Raw genomic sequence first — 17,753 nt, forward strand, 5'->3', positions numbered from 1 at the left:
ATCCATAGTAAATAAGATTACTGAAGTGTTTTTGCACAATGTAGGTATTACATGTTATGTTGTCAAATTAATATGGAGTTTTTTGATCAGGAGCATTCTAAATTTATCATTGATTAAAATTAGAAAAATATTTTTAAACAAAGCACTACTAATTTTCATTAGTAAACATGTTGTATACAATTAGTGGTACGTACCTCAAATAAGAAGAGCCCTGTCTTGAAAAATATGTTCTAAATATATATATTGAAATATCTATCATTTTTAAGTCATTTTCTTTCCTATGGCATATTTTTGTCAATGGGTTTTATGTTTGATTTTCCAACTCCTAATAGAAACATAGGATTTTGTGTAAGCTAATCAGCACCTTGAGTCTGACTTACAATTCAGTCAGGTGTATTTCAGTCCATCGTGGACTTTACCTGCCTTTGATCCATTTCTCTTGGTATCCTAATCTAACGAATACATGTGATCGCTGATTCAAATTTTGATTTGACCCCGCACTCAGCCTTTTGTGGAAGAGAATTCCACACTTACATACCCTTTGGAGTAAATCTTTACTGGATTTACCATAATATTCTGTCGGCTAGAGAATTCCAAACTCGCAGTGAGGAAATTTTTTTGCCTCATGGTTGACACCTTCTTCTGATACTCTAACCCTCTTGTCTAGAATACCCAGACTGGCAAATCATTTTCTTAGTGTCAACTCTGCCGAATCTATAAAATATTGTTTCAATTAGACCATCTATTTTTCTTATCAATTATCGGGAATATAGTTTTGGCTGACTCAAATCCACTGTAGATGACAATCTCTTATTTCCTGGAATTGGTCAAGTGAATCCTTGTTGCACTCCCTTTGGGGCATGTTTCCCCTTCCTTAGGTAAATACACCAGTACAGTATTGGTATTGCTGTCAGCATTCTAGGTATGGCCTCATTAATGGCCTGTAAAGTTGTAATCAATCTGGTTTAGTCTTGTGTTTTGATCCCTTTGTGATAAAAGCCAAAATGCTGTTTGCCCCCTTAATTACTTGCTGCACCTCTGGTTAACATTCTGTGATTCACATTCAAGGACATGCAGGGAACAGTGGAATCTGTACCATTGGGATGATCTGCACCTGAACTGTGCTTGACTGGTGTTTTAATAAGCTGTGTAAAAGAAAAATAACACTTTAAACTTATTAGTGGGGCAGGAGATTGGATTTAGGAAGATGTGGTAATCCAAAAAGGATATACAAGGTGATAAAGAAAGATATTAATATGGGAAATTATACAGCGACCAGAAGGATAAAGATCACAAATCTGAAAGTAAAGCAACAGATAAAGCAGGAGGTTACAAATATTTCAAAAGAATAAACCCAAAGGCTATGTACCTGAGTGCATTCAAAGGAAACAAATCAACTCATAACAAAAGTAGAAATAAGTAAGTATGATCTGATAGCTATTACAGATACATAGTTACAGGATGATGTGGATCTTAATAACAGCATTCTTAGGTGGGAATACAATAATATGACTGAATGTTATAGTCACTTTGAGGGACAGAGAATGGGGTCTAAGTCTAAAATTTTGATAGAGTTTGAGTTTGATTTATTGTTGTCCTAATGGCAAACCCAATATTTGTGGTTAACTAAAGAAGTTTAAGATGGTATTAAATCCAAAGGAGAAGCATATAATTCTGCATAGACATACAATAGACCAGAAGAATGGCCGTAATATAAAGAAAAGCCAAAAAAAGACAAAAATGTTAAGGAAGGAAAAGTTAGCGTATGAAAGAAAGCTATGTTAGCTTAATTATGTGCTGGATTTTAATTTTTTGCCTCAGTATGAATTGTTTTTTTTTCTGGAGGAGTTCTGTCTGTGAGACCCAGTGAGATTTCTTGCTATATCTTAGCAAACAGACATCATTTAACTACCTACCCTGTCGTACAACATCTGTCATGTGCAATTTTTTCTCCCTCCTTACCATTCCTGGACAACTCTGTATTCACTGGATGTCTGTCAGTGTCAGTCCTAACTACCCTGCGTGGTTCCTGACATTTGTGTTGCATGTAGCAAGAAGGGGTAAATAAGCTTCCCACTTAGCTGACAGGGGCCTTGAAGAGTGGTGCAGAAGTGGGACTTCCTCTTCCTTCAAGACTAACAGTGGAGGCCACCACTCTAGACCACATCAGCCTGATTTGAGGTTGTCTCTCTGATTAAAGCATCTCAACAATCTGGAGAAATACACAGCACTATAGGAACAAGGTTCCCAACTTTAACCGCTCTGCCAACATAAGTGCCGCAATCTTCTCTCTGCTACTTCAAGCTGAATCTGTCTCTGGAATTGCACCCTTTCCCAATCAAGGCGCATACTCTACCATTCTCTTCTGGATGCATCATCTCCCTCACTTATTCTTGATCTCAGCCTCTTTAATTTGATATTCTTTGTCCCTGAGACAGTTACAAAACTTTCCTTCCACTCGCACCTTTTCTCCCAACGAGAGATGAGTTGTTACTCCTTGTTGATTTCAATGCCAGAGTGATGAGGGAAAGGTGTGATTGGCTAGTAAGGTGTAGGAAAGATAAACAGTCACTGAGTCTTCATCCTGAAGAACTGCCTAAAGCATGGTCTGACCCGAACAAGCACTCTGTTTCATCAGAGATCAATAAGAGACTCCATGGTGACATTCTCACTTTTGATATTGCCACCTGCTTGACTACATCAACATATGAACAAGGTATAGCAAGGATTTTCACATCACAGTTTACCTGATGACTATAATAAACAGGAATCTCAAAAAGTCCACAGTGCCAGACAATCTGGAACATGAAGCCCCACCAATACTCAAGAGAAAGAAAGCAGGCCTAAAGATAAATGAAGGCTGGTTTCCAACAATAAAATTTGACCCAAATGACAGATAGTGGCTGGAAAGAGCACAGGACATACAGCAACTCATCAACAAGCTTGACATATATGGATTCTTATTAGTCAAGACCAACTATGGCTCAAAAATCTACTCCAATGAGAACTGACGGTAGAATGGTACTTACCAAGAACAGAAATGTAGTGGACGCTTGTCTGAAAAAGCAACTTGAGCATCTGTCAACCAAGACTCAGTCCTTGATGTGAGTCCTCTGGACTATCTCCCGCTGCTTACCACTCCCTATCCATTACTCCCTCTACACAACCTCAGCCCAACATGAGATTAATAAGGCCGGCCTACAGTGGAGAATCAATTAAGCTGCCATTGCAAATGGAATCCTTGCTGAAATGCTACTATACACAATCTTATCTCTCTCATCTGGAAGGACACCACGTCAGAGGATCTTAATGAGATTGTAATTGTGACCAAAGTTTGTAGACAGTGCTATCAAATGGCACTTGACCAGCAATTATCTATTCAGTGATACTCAGTTTGGATTTCACCGGAGTTGCTCAGTTTCTGACCTTTTACATCCTTGGTGAAAACATGGGCAAAAGAGCTGAATTCAAGAGATGAGGCAAAAGTGACTGTCTTTGACGCCAAGAGACCATGAAGTAGCCCTAGCAGAGTTGAAGTTATTGAGCATGGGCTAAAACTCTACACTGGCTGGAATCAATATTCAGCCTGACATTTATCTGACAGAAATTACAATAGCTGTAGCAAGACTAGTTTGGTGATTACAAATCAGGAGATCATGGAGCTGTAAATTGTAAACCCAATGCATTCCTGAACATAAAATGCCACCAACACTTGAGGGGAAGAAAAAAAGGCCTCCAGACAAATGAATGCCAAATCTGTGAATTTAACCATCTATCCACGACATTCAACTATCTTGCCATTTCTGAATCTCATAGTCAACATCCAATGAATTACTGTTGACCAGGAACTGAACTGGATTAGCCTTGCAAAAACTGTATCCAGGAGACTGGTCAGGAAATAGGAATGCTGTGGAAAGTAGCTTGCGTCCTGACTTACCATAGCTTGTTCATGATCTAGAAGGCACAAGTCAGAGTTTGTTGGAATGTACTCCTCTTGCCTGGATGAGTGCAACTCCAACAATAATCTAGAAGCTTAATGAATCCAGAGCAAAGCAGCCCATTTGGTATGCCATCCATCGCCTTCAATGTTCACTCTCTCCACCATCCTATACACAGTGGAGGCAATGTGAATTATATGTAGAAAGCATTACAGCAACTCACTGTACCGCCTTCAACATAGAAAACATGACCCTGAAACCTAGAATGACAGGGGCAGTCGGAACATAAGAATGCCTTCGACAAGTTCTCCTCTAACCCACACATCATCCTGACCTGAAACTATCATCGTTCATTCACTGTCTTGGGTCAAAATCAGAGAATTTCCTTCTAATCAGTCGTTTGAATACACCTGCCCTAGATAGACTGCAGTAGTTCAAGAAGGTGTCATATCCCCCACCTCCTCAAGGGTAAGTAGGGATGGTTAATAATTGCTGGCCTTGCAATAATGCTTAACTTCCTTGAAACTTAAAAAAATGACAGAACAGTGACAGTGGAGCAAGAAGCATTAGCTCAAGTTGATGAAGGACAAATTGATGATAATATTGAGAAGAATTCACACATACAATGACTTAGACTTAATCCTGAAAGAGCACTGGAATTAGAAATCATACAATTGAAGATTTTCTTGATTGGCAAGGGGATCAAGGGTTATGGGGAGAAGGCAGGAGAATGGAGTTGAGAAACCTATCAGCCATGATCGAATGGCAGAACAAATTCACTGGATCAAATGACCTAATTCTACTCCTATGTCTATGATTTTATGGTTTGAATGATAAGGAGGAGAAGTTTACTTTCTGAATATGCAAGCCTTCCTTTATTTTTGTCATACTGTTATATATTTACTGGAAAAATCCTTGCTGGTAAGAAGCTACTTGTGTTTTTATTCCCTTCTGGTAAATAAATGTCAGAATCCAGAATGATGTAAAACAGTTTCTTCAGGAGCTGAAAGAGAGGATGTTGCAATTTTGGCCCCTTGCAAGTGCGTTAATCAATTCATATTTCACACCAGATGTTGTCAGGTTTTCCTGGATCCACATCACTATCTCCAATATTAATTATAATGAATGAACCCCTTCTCTGATAATAAATATTTGTTCTAATAAAATGACCACAGTATCTTAATTTCAGAATGAATTCTCTTTGTTGGCTGTATTGGACAATACCTACTTGTGTTGGTTGCTTCCTTGACCATCATAGGGTTTGCTGGTTGGCTGTGAGCAAACTTTCTAACTTCAATAATCTTCTCATTAATGGAAAAGAGTTCCCATCTAAAAAGCTCTGCAAAGAATCATTCAATGCAATAATCTCAGTCATTGAATGTCTATTCTGTGATGTATTCAGCTTTGTTAAAATATGTGGTATGTTGCTTCCTTTTGCATTTTCTGCCAGTTACATTTTTGGATTTATGGTATCCCATATTTTCTTACTGTGTTAATTTGCATCACTAATATAAGACATTATGAAAGGCATTTGACCTGAAATGTTAATGGTGGTCTGTCTCCACAGAGGACCTGCCAGTCCTGCTGAATATTATCAGCATTTTCTGTTTCTTTTTCAGATTTCCACTTTCTACAGTATTTTGCAATTGCTGGTTAAAAGTCATAATTTGTTCAAGGCTGCTCTCTGATTGTACACATTATTTCTTGTAGATTGTTGCTATTGCCTACAGAAAGGGAATGTGATGCAAGGGATGTTACATTATTTTATTGACATGCCTTACGAAAGTAAACACAACGTTTGGAATTGATTTATATCTGCCATCAGCGTCTCTTACACTGCCGTGATGTGTTTGCTGAAAATTAGACTGATTGCTTTAACATGACCATAACTTCTAGTCCTGTTCCTCCAGACAGCAGGTGCTGTAATGACTCTGCTTTTATCGTTTTTAGGTCCTCTAGATCATTTTTTTTTGTTCTATTGCTACCCTTGCACCATTATCTCTTTTGTCATTCTGTCTTCCAAATATATTGTGAATGTTCCCTTTTTGTTTTATTTTTCACTTTCTCCACTTTGCCCTGTACATAGTTGAAATTTGTTGCATTACTAGCCTTTATTAGTTTTAATGAAAGGTATTTGGCTTGGAATGTTAATTCTCTTTCCTTCTCCATAGATACTGCCCGACCTACTGAGTTTTTCTGTTTTTATTTCAGATTTTCTGCATTCACTATATTTTAATTTTGTAATTATTGTTACACAATGTTAGATTTATTCTGAAACTACAATATTTTTCAACTTAATGCAATCATTTCCATTTGCAGGAAGGTGAAATTGCTCAGTATTTCTGTAAAATGCCTTCACAGCGTGCCACTGTCAGTAATGCTGAATACAAGGTGGTACCTCACACAAGGGTTGATGATGAATTTGCTATTCGGGTATGTTGATAATTTAAAAACTCCTTAAAGTTTTACACCAATGTGAGAAGTTCTCTCTAGGTCTTTCTCTTTTTGTCATATGTTTTCTTTGTTTGGGAAAATAACACTCTGAACATATGCGATGTACACAATTGAGTTATACATAAGCATAATTTGAAATGCAGAAAAATCTAGTTGCTGTATGCATGAATTAAAAATGAAACTGCCCTTGTGAAAATTGATTGACAAATTTATTTATAGGTTTTGCATTGTCCATCTCACCCACATTTTAGCTGTTTCCTACTTTCGCCTATTCAGCAGACTGTCAAATAAGAAAAAAAAATCAGTTGCATTTATTTTGATTTCAGAACATTTGCACAATCGACAATGAAGTGTACTGTCGTAATGTTTAGTATATATTGAATCTAAAAGATCTCCAGTGACAATGAGATAATGACTAAACTGTTTGTTGTTAATTGAAGATGAAATGTTCTCCAACACATTTTTGAGAATCTCCTTGCACTTTATATAGTAAGTTGGGGTTCATTTATTTTCACGTGGAAGGGAGAATGGAATCTCAGTTTAAATTAAGACTCTTAAATATGGCATCTCCAACAAATAGTACTCACTGTATATTGTACTCAATTGTCAATACATATCATGTGCTCAAGTATTTGGTTTAAACCCACAAAAATCTCTGCAGCAAGACATTTTGTCCCATTGCTGGAGAAGGGTTTGTCTTCAATTAAAGAGGAAAGAACATGTGAATAATTTTTATTGAAATAGCCCCACATTTTGACCCAGATAACAAATTGTGGAGCTGGATGAACACAGCAGACCCAACAGCATCTCAGGAGCACAAAAGCTGACGTTTTGGGCCTAGACCTTTCTGATGAAGGGTCTAGGCCCGAAACGTCAGCTTTTGTGCTCCTAAGATGTTGCTTGGCCTGCTGTGTTCATCCAGCTCCACACTTTGTTATCTCAGATTCTCCAGCAACTGCAGTTCCTATTAACTCTGACCACATTTTGACCCAAGTGTGATGATGAAACCGACAACTATAATAACACATTGTAATTGGACAGTAGCCAGTGTCAAATGCTGATGTGTCTACTGGCCCCTTCCAGTAACTGGTGATGACTTTGGATAACTGAGCTCTTCAGGACGTGATGGGGGCCTTGGGTCTAGCACATACGATGAAATGAGTTAACGCAACCTGCAAGCTATGATGTCTTTCTAAGGAAAGTCCATAATTTTGAGTCCGTGATTAAGAAAGCGAATGTAATAGAACATAGAACAATACAGCACAGAACAGGCCCTTCGGCCCTCGATGTTGCGCCGACCTGTGAACTAATCTAAGCCCCACCCCTTACACTATCCCATCATTATCCATATGCTTATCCAAGAACTGCTTAAATGCCCCTAATGTGCCTTAGTTAACTACATTGGCAGGCAGGGCATTCCATGCCCTTACCACTCTCTGAGTAAAGAACCTGCCTCTGACATATGTCTTAAATCTATCACCCCTCAATTTGTAGCTATGCCCTCTTGTACAAGCTGAAGTCATGATCCTCGGAAAAAGACTTTCACTGTCCACCCTATCTAATCCTCTGATCATCTTGTATGTCTCTATTAAATTCCCTCTTAGCCTCCTTCTCTGCAGTGAGAACAGACCCAAGTCCTTCAGCCTTTCTTCATAGGGCCTGCGCTTCAGACCAGGCAACATCCTGGTAAATCTCCTCTGCACCTTTTCCAATGCTTCCACATCCTGCCTGTAATGGGGCGACCAGAACTGCACGCAATGTTGTCATTTATCCCAAGAGGGTTGGAATATAAAAGCAGCGATGTGCTTCTGAGACTTTATAAAGCTCTAGTTAGACCCCATTTAGAGTGCTGTGTCCAATTTTGGGCCCCACACCTCAGGAAGGACATACTTGCACTGGAGCTTGTCCAGCGGAGATTCACATGCATGATCCCTGGCATGGTAGGCCTAACATACGATGAGCGGCTGAAGATCCTGGGATTGTATTCATTAGAGTTTAGAAGGTTGAGGGGAGATCTAATAGAAACTTACAAGATAATGCATGGCTTAGAAAGGGTGGATGGTGGGAAGTTGTTTTGTTAGGCACGGCCACTAGGACCCGTGGGCACAGCCTTAGAATTAGAGGGGGTCAATTTTGGAAATGAGGAAACATTTCTTCAGCCAGAGTGTGGTGGGCCTGTGAAATTCATTGCCACGGAGCGCAGTGGAGGCCGCGACGTTAAATGTCTTCAAGGCGGAGATTGATAAATTCTTGATTTCGCAAGGAATTGAGGGCTACGGGAAGACTGTGGGTAAGTGGAGTTGAAATGCCCGTCAGCCATGATTAAATGAGAGAGTGGACTTGATGGGCCAAATGGCCTTATTTCCACTTCTATGTCTTATGGTCTTAAAGAATAATGATGGTGGTTTAAAATGCCACGCTAGTAGAAGGTCATCCAGAATGCTCCATTGAATTCAATGTAGTGGCTTAACACTCAATCCAGGTGTAATGATTGTAACAAGGTCAGCTAGGCTTACCTCTTAGAGTATGAGTTCCCTGATTAGTATGAATTACACTAATTTCCCTTATGCTATTTATACAGCATAATTTTAAGAGACTGAGATTTCAATATAGTTTGTATTCTTGTATTTCAATTGAGTTAAAATTTTGATCAGTCAGCAAGCAATAGTATATTTATTGTATGAGTCCATTTACCTTTCGAAACATTTTTTTAGCAAATCTATAACTTTGGCCAAAAATTGGGACAAGGCAGCTATGGGGTGGTGATTGAGGCTACGCATAATGGGACTGGCAAGAAGTGGGCAATCAAAAAGGTCAATCGGGAAAAGGTAAATAGTTCCTTTTTTTTAGTGTTAATAAAGTTAATAAAGTTCAATTTTAATACAAAGCTGAATTAATTATATTCAGAGAATGGTAACTGGAGAGCATTTTCTTAAGTTTAAAAATAAATGGAAATTACTTAAATGATATTTTCTGAGGTTAAAACATTTTTAAATCCTACTATAAATTATTATTTAAATTTGACCAAGTAACTATTGGCATGAAACTTGTGCATTTCTATGAACTAAATTCGAGCTTTAAAATCTTACGTTTGATTTGTTAATATAGAATGCTTTTTATAGATGTATATACTTTGACTGAATCAGTTCTACCTTCTGTACAGGCCGGGAGTTCGGGAGTGAAGCTGCTGGAGCGAGAAGTCAGTATTTTAAAGCAGGTGGATCATGAACATATCATTCATCTGGAAGAGGTGTTTGAAACACCCAAAGTAAGATACAACTAGATTTGCTCAACATTCTTGAGACTTTTTATTTTACTAATGCTTATATTGTATAAATTTTCAAAACTTGGAATACTTTGCATGACTTAGTCTTTACTTGAGAAAGTAATGGGCACTTTTCATTCTTTCACTGTCGTTAATCAATTGTATAAAATGCCCTTGCAATAGTTATGAATAAGAATGGATTGAATGTCAATCTTTAAGTTGCTTTTTCTTTAATTTAAAAATAGGTAGAAACATGGTCTTGTACATTTATGCTCATGTAGATTTACAGCTCAGAACAACTGTGACCAGCATGCAAATGTCAGTAGTACTTTGGGGTCAACTTTACAAGGGTCAGTCAGCAATGGACCTCTTTTAGGCTCCAGTCTGTCACACTACATCCCCTTGAGCTGTTGCATCATCTCCCCCAAGCCTCCCCATCTGCAGAGTCTCTCTGTTTCTCTGTCTTCTATTCTGCAGCATCTCCTTTGCTTGTCTTTCCCATATCTTCCAGCTTGTTGCCTTCCCTGATCAGGCTGCGTATCTGGTGTCATCATTATTTATTCCCTCTTTGTTGTGCCAAATCCAAGAATTGTGTTCTTCAGCTGCTGTGCTTTTTACCTTTTTTCCCTCTTTCCACTTCCTTCCTTGGTTACTTTTCTCTTTGTCTCAATTAACTCACCTTTCAGTGTACCTTTATGAAATGCTATATATAAAGAATTCAAAAAAGTAAAATTGCAAATTAACTAAACTAAGTTATAGTGAAATAAAGAAGTTATTTCATATATTACTCATCTGGTGCTTCTTTTTTCTCTTGTTACTCCCATGGATTTTAAATGAAATAATAAATAAAGACACATCCATCATAGAATCCCTACAGTGTGGAAACAGGCCCTTTGACCCATCAAGTCTGCACCGACCCTTGGAGCATCCCACCCAGACCCATCCTCCTATCCTTTCCCTGTAACCCATCTAATCTACACATCTCTGGACACAATGGACGATTTTGGTATAGCCTATGCACCTAGTGTGCGCATCTTTGGGCTGTGGGAGGAAACTCACACAGACATGGGAAGAATGTTTAAACTCCACACAGTCACTGAGGTTGGAATCAAATCTGGGTCCCTGGTACTGGGAGGCAACAGTGCTAACCACTGAGCCATTGTGCTATTTGCTAGATAAAGTAAAATAGCTATTACATCATATGTTTTGGGTAAATTTTTACTGTCACAAAATGAGTGGTAACCTGGCATGTTCTCAGTTTGCTAAACCGACCACCTGGTTTCCATTTTGATTTCAGAGATTTGCTGTAATTGGGAATACACACTTTCACCTTACTGTCCATACACTACCTCTTCTATTTACTAAAATAGATTATCTGTTGAAGCACTTTTTTTATTCATTCATGGGGAATAGGCATCATTGGCTGGGCCAGCATTTATTGCCCATTTCTAGTTGCTTTTGCGAAGGTGGTGTTTAGCTGTCTCCTTGATGCACAACAGTTGCACCCGCAGTGTCATTAGGACTGGGAGTTCCAGGATTTGTTAGATAATATAGTGCCTCTAACAAAATTGAAGCTGAGCTAGCCAAATGAGGAAACATTTGAAGCTCATGCATTCTTCTGCAATATGCATGGACAAAGAAGGACTCGGATTTAACTGGGACAACACATCCATAATACTACAAGCCAAACAGAGACATGCCATGGAATTCCTGGAGATCTGGCATTCCAACCAGAACTCTATCAACAAACACATTAAACTGGACCGATATACAAACCATTGGAGAACAGCTGGAAGTGATGCCAACCACCTCAGCAAACTGAGGCATATAAGTAACAAGTTGGACAGAATACCGACCCTTCACCAGAGGTGCACTGATGATGTTACTCAGCAGGGTGGCAAAACGTCTGCAATCAAACACACCAGCTCAGGAAGCATGTCTACAATTGCACTATTCTACTACCTTGAAATTTGCTTTGTCGACCCATATATTAGATATAACTGTGATTCTGACTTACTTTTGATTGTGCCACTGGCATGTATCTGTTTGTGAAGTTACTGTGACATTTACTTTGCTTTAGATCAATGTTGAGTAATCTGCACTGGGTTTCATTAGATGACCAAAGAAACTGTTACTACTTGCTGCAAATCACTAATTAAACAGGGATTAAAAGCATGCCATTTTAGTTATAAATTTCAAAAAATAAGTTTTACAGATATCACTTTCTTGCCTTTCCTGTTTCCTAATGAAACAACATTTTTCAAACTGTCACTAGAAGCGATGGAATTGATTTAGCAATTGCTTGCTTGTTAATTAAGCAACTGTAGATTATGTGCCATTTATACTTTATTTGTGACACAGAGATAGACTGGAGCAATTCAGTCACTCCAGCTAATGTGCTACATGCATTTTAGACTCCCTAAAAACAATACTTTAAAGTGTTCACCAGATGCCTGGGGTGCGGGGTGGACAGGGATGTGGAAAGATACAATCACCATAAATACAACATATCACCATTTAAAAAAATAACCATATACTTTGTTAATGAGTGTTGTAAGATCTCCGTAATAATTAACTTAATTATCGCTTTCTTTCAGCGGGTATACTTGGTGACAGAGGTCTGTGAGGGTGGAGAACTAAGTACAATCCTTCATAGAAAAAAACGCTTAAGTGAGAAAGAGACGAGACATGTGATTCAAAGCCTAGCAAGTGCGATTGCTTACCTACATAAAAATGGTAAGATCTTGTTGCAGTGATTAAGAAATTACCATGTACTTACAGGAAGTAAAATAGCAACTTTATAGTTCTGAAGCCTTAAAAATACATAATAGGTACTCATTTAATGAAAGATTTCAGTTCATGTAGTAATTTAAAAGAAAGGATTTGCAATAAGAGAATGATCAAACATGACCTAAGACAGACGAGTAACAATGGATCAGTGGCTCCTCTGCCCTGCTCGAGCATTCAAATTTTATCATGACTGATCTGCCTCAAATCTACTTTTCTACTTGCTTTCCATATCCCTTGATTCCCTGATAGATCAGAAGTTTACATATTCTATTATTGAATATATTTTATATACTAACTGACATAGAACTGACACACACTGACATAGATATTTCCAAAGATTTTAGAACCTTCTGAATTTTGATCCACCTCTGTGTTTACCTAACATATCCTTTCTAAATCTCTTTTGTTTTGTTTTGTATCACTGACCTTCCATTATTCTAAGCTACATAGGACATGGGCTAAATAATCACCAGAGCTCTGTGCAATTGTACAATTACAGTTTGCCTTGTGCAGGGAGGTCATGTCTCACTAATTTGATCGAATTTTTTGACGTGGTGATGAAGCTGATTGATGAGGGTAGAGCATTGAATGTTGTTTACCTGGATTTTAGTAAGGCTTTTGACAAGGTCCCTCATGGTAGGCTCATCCAGAAAATTAAGAAAAATGGGATGCATGGTGACTTGGCCACTTGGATTCAGAATTGGCATGCCCATGGAAGACAGAGGGCAATCGTGGAAGGGTGTTTTTCAGGCTGGAGGCTTGTGACAAGTGGTTCTGCAGGAATCCATACTGGGACCTCTGCTGTTTGAGATACATATAAATGATTTGGATTAAAATGTTTGTGGGTACTTTAATAAGTTTGCAGACCGTGCAAAGACTGGTGGAGATGTGGATAGTGTAGAAGGTTTTAAAGGATACAGCGGGGTATAGATCAGTTGTAGGTATGGGCCGAGAAATGGCAGACAAAATTTAATCCGGGTAAGTGCAAGAGGCTGCATTTTTGGGCGATCAAATGTTAAGGAAAATTGTACAGTTAATGACAAGACGCTGAACAGCGTTGATGTACTGAAGTATCTTGGGGTTCAAGTCCGTAGCTCCCTGAAAGTGGCCATGCAAGTAGATAGGCTGGTAATGAAGGCATATGGCATGCTTACCTTTATTAGTTGAAGAGTTGAGTGCAAGAGTCAGGGTGTCATGTTGCAGCTTCATCAGGCTTTGTTTAGGCTGTACTAGGAGTATTGTGTTCAACCATGGTCACCATTTTACAGGAAGGATATGGGGGCTTTGGTGAGGGTGCAGGAGAAGTTTACCAGGATGCTGTCTGGTTTAGAGGGTCTGACCTATAAGGTGAGGCTAGAAAAACCCGGATTGTTTTCTCTTGAGCGGCGGAGGCAGAGGGGAAACTTGATTGAAGTCTATAAAATTATGAGATTCATTAATAGGGTTGACGGTCAGAATCTTTTTCCCAGAGTTGAAATGACTGAAACTTGGGGGCATGTGTTTAAGGTAAGAGGGGGAAGTTCAAAGGAGATGTGTAGGGCAAGTTTTTACACTGAGATTGGTAGGAATTTGGAAGGCACTGCCAGGAGTGGTGATGGAAGTTGGTACAAAAAGGGCATTTAAGGGACTTTTAGATAAGCACATGAATATGCAAGGAATGGAGGGATATAGACCAAAGGCAGGCAGAAGGAATTAGTTTCATGTGGTGTCGTGTTTGGTATAACACTCTGGGTCGAAGATCCTGTTCCTGTGCTGTATAGTCCTATGTTCTATGTACATATTGTGGAAAGACTTCCTGTCCTTCTACTCCATTCCCTGTAATGGGGCTACTATGTAATTGAACTTGTCGCGTCTGCATGCTATCTGTTTGATTAAAAACCCCAGGCAGAGTTAAGGTGATAGTTTGGGTGGGATACTCTTTAGAGGGTCAGTGTAGACTTGATGGGCTGAATGGTCTCTTTGTGCACTGTAGGGATTCTATTACTTACTACAGATATCTGCTTTAAACTGTGACAAAATTGCCGCCAAACTAAACTTCCACAATTCCATAGGACCACCTTGATAAGCGCGTGAATAAAATGAATGAAAATGATAATAGTTTCTAAATTTTAGCTTGCATTGTTCTTTTGTGGTAATCATTTCTAGGCATGTAATTTTAAAGCCATCACAATTGAATGAGAACACTAGAAAAATAAACTTTCCGATTTCAAATACTAGGGCCTGAATTTTAGTTCTGGGTTTAGGACCATGATGTTTGATAGACTCGCAGGCACGTTGGTGTCTGAAACAATTTTTGAAGAGTTGACCTATTATGGCCAGGAAGCACATTCACCATCTACTTAAGAATGATAGGTAGACTCCTGATGCTGGAAGACCTCACTTTTGAAATGTAAGTGGTCCCGCCATCAGAGATGGGATTATTGATGCAAGTTGGAAAGAGAGTGGGTGCCTAAGCTGCTTGCAGGCTCATAGCCATTTTATTCTGCCGAACCAGCATGTTTCAATGTGATCTGGAGCTGAGAGCATACTGGCAAACTACCACACCACTTGTTGGTGGGACTTTGTGGGCCTGTCTGTCTCCTTTCCTGTTTCATGCCATTTCAAACATTTGGCCAACAGAGTCACTGCAAGATTCGCTGACAGCACTGTATTTTCTACTTGTTTTTATTTGTAACGTTTAGAGGAAAGAGTTTGATTAAAGTGAATCCTGTTTTGTTAAACTGCAGACTACTATTTGTCTTCCTCACCTTATTGAACAAAATTAACATTGCATGAACAAGAACAAAAACAGAAATAGCTGGAACAACAAAGTAGATCTGACAGCATCTGTGGAGAGAAATCGGAGTGAATGATTTGGATAAAAGATAGGAGAGGATAAAAGCCTAAAGAAAGAGAAGAGCAGTTGGGCAGACAAAGGAGTGTATAACGATCTGGTTAGGAGGATGAATAGCTGTCCCCAGCAATCATTACTCGGTACACCCTCCTTTCACACTATCTTCTGCATATAATCCGACAGTTTCCTAGCCACCGTCAGTACTCAGGAAGGATCACTCAATCTCAAACGTTTACGCTGATTTCTCTCCACAGATGCTGCCAGACCTGCTGAACTTGTCCAGCAATTTCTGTGTTTGTTTTTGATTTACAGCATTGGCAGTTCTTTCAGTTTTTATTTAATATTGCACGAAAATAGGTTTGTTGAAGATGGGGCACAGTATTAGAAATTACAGAATATTTTGTCAAATAATTGTAATGTGATTTCAGTTTTGATTGGATAACCAAAAAGTTGGGTATTGCCATTTTTACAAATTTGAATTGCATTAAAATGCAGACAGCATGTCACATCATTGAAAGCACCTCTATATTACATTGGAAAATGACATACCTGCTTTATCGCCTTGACAAGGTTTTATGCTGGGTGTAGCATTTTCAGAGAACATTAATTTTCTAATACCTTGTCAAGTATCATTATTCGTGTGAGAGCCTTGTGGGAATCAGAAAGCTACTTGATAATAGAGACCATCAGAGCAAAGTGTAATAATAGAGGCAGGTTCAAATGAGACATTCAAGATGCATTGTTTCTGTTTAAACAATCATCCAAAGTGCAGGATTACTGAGAAAAGGCAAGATGCTGGCACAAAATTAAAATGCTCAGAGAGCCAGTACAGACATGTTGGGCTGAACAGCCTCCTTCCATACCATTAAAGTTCTGAGATTCTGTAATATAAAATCAACCTTTATTCACATCTTTGCCTTCCTTCAACAAAAGTAGACAGCAATCAGAAGGAGGAATACTGGAGATATCAAGCCATTTGCATCAAAAAGGGAACAAATTTTAAAAAAAAGTCTTGTCTGTACGTAGGAAATAAGAATGCTTTGATTTTTTTTAGTATAGTATTCAGCATTTTAAAAAGTTGGAGGAACTTGTTAAGTTTTGCAGCTGAGCCCAATTACAAATATCTTGGGTAGAGTGAGCAGAGCTATTGTTGAAATATTTGTTAATCCGTTTCAAAATGGTAGTTGCAAAATACATTGGTCCAGACATTCTGATGACAGTAGAGGCTTTTTAAAATTTATTCAGGTTCTGGAATTTGAATGTTGTTGACTGGTCAGCACTTACTGCGCACCTCTAGTTGTCCTTGAGAAGGTGGTGGTTAAGCTGTCTTCTTTAACTGCTGCAGTCCACCTATGTGGGTTGACCCACAATGCCATTAGGGTAGGAATTCCAGGATTTGGACCCAGTTACAGTGAAGGAATGGCGATATAATTCCGAGTGAAGATGGGGAGTGGCTTGGAGGGGAACGTGAAAGTGGTGGTGTTCCCATATATCTGCTTCCCTTGTTCTTGTAGTTGGAAGTGGTCTTGGGTTTGGAAGGTGCTGTTTGAGGATCTTTGGTAAATTTCTGCAGTGCATCTTGTAGATAGTACACACTGCTGCCACTGAACATTGGTACGAGAGTGAGTGGATGCTTGTAGATGCTTTTCCCTGGATAGTATCAAGCTATTGTTGGGGTTGCACTCATCCAGACAACTGGAGAGTATTCCATCACACTACTGACTTGTGCCTTGTAGATAGTGGACAGTCTTTCAGGAGTCAGGAGGTGAGTTACTCGGCACAGTATTCCTAGCCTCTGACCTGTTCTTGTAGCCACTGTGTTTATGCGGTGAGTCCAGTTGAGTTTCTGATCAATGATAAACCCCAGGATATTGATAGTGAGGGGTTCAGTGATAGTAACACCGTTGAATGTCAAGAGGCATCGGTTAGATTGTCTCTTATTGGTGATGGTCATAGCCTGGCATTTGTGAGGAGTGAATGTTACCTGCCACTTGTCAGCCCAAGCCTGGATTTTGTTGCATTTGGAGACGAACTGCTTCATTGTCTGAGGAGTCGTGACTGGTGCTGAATATTATGCAATCATCAGCAAACATCTGCACTTCTGACCTTATGATGGAGGGAACCTCTTTGATGAAGCATCTGAGGATGGTTAGGCCTAGGCCACTACCCTGAGGAACTCCTGTAGAGATGCCCTGCAGCTGAGATGATTGACTTCCAACAATTACAACTGTCTTCCAATATGTCTGGAATGACTCTAACCAGCAGAGAGTTTGTCCCGGATACCCATTGATTCTAGTTTTGCTAGAGCTGATTTTTACATACAGGACATATTTGGACAATTTTCCAATTGCCAGGTAGATATCAGTGCGTTGTAATTGTTCTGGAACACCTTGGCTAGGGCAGTGGCACGTTCTGGAGCATAAGTCTTGAGTACTTTGCCAGAATTTATCAGGGACCGTAGCCTTTGCAGTGC

The 17,753-nt window shown here is 39.1% G+C and overlaps 1 protein-coding gene across 11 annotated transcripts in view; it reads left to right on the plus strand.

The window, feature by feature from the left end:
- The window catches only part of stk33 (serine/threonine kinase 33), a 261,638-nt gene that overhangs the window by 169,587 nt on the left and 74,298 nt on the right, over window positions 1-17,753 (plus strand). For all 11 annotated transcript variants that reach the window (XM_048545736.2, XM_048545735.2, XM_048545733.2 and 8 more), the window contains 4 exons: window positions 6,258-6,371; window positions 9,107-9,220; window positions 9,556-9,660; window positions 12,255-12,393. In XM_048545736.2, the coding sequence (XP_048401693.1) occupies window positions 6,288-6,371; window positions 9,107-9,220; window positions 9,556-9,660; window positions 12,255-12,393 (442 nt within the window). In that variant the 5' untranslated portion in view covers window positions 6,258-6,287. The remainder of the gene's footprint in view (window positions 1-6,257; window positions 6,372-9,106; window positions 9,221-9,555; window positions 9,661-12,254; window positions 12,394-17,753) is intronic.

The sequence above is a fragment of the Stegostoma tigrinum genome, chromosome 17, assembly GCF_030684315.1.
Source record: "Stegostoma tigrinum isolate sSteTig4 chromosome 17, sSteTig4.hap1, whole genome shotgun sequence".
NCBI lineage: Eukaryota > Metazoa > Chordata > Chondrichthyes > Orectolobiformes > Stegostomatidae > Stegostoma > Stegostoma tigrinum.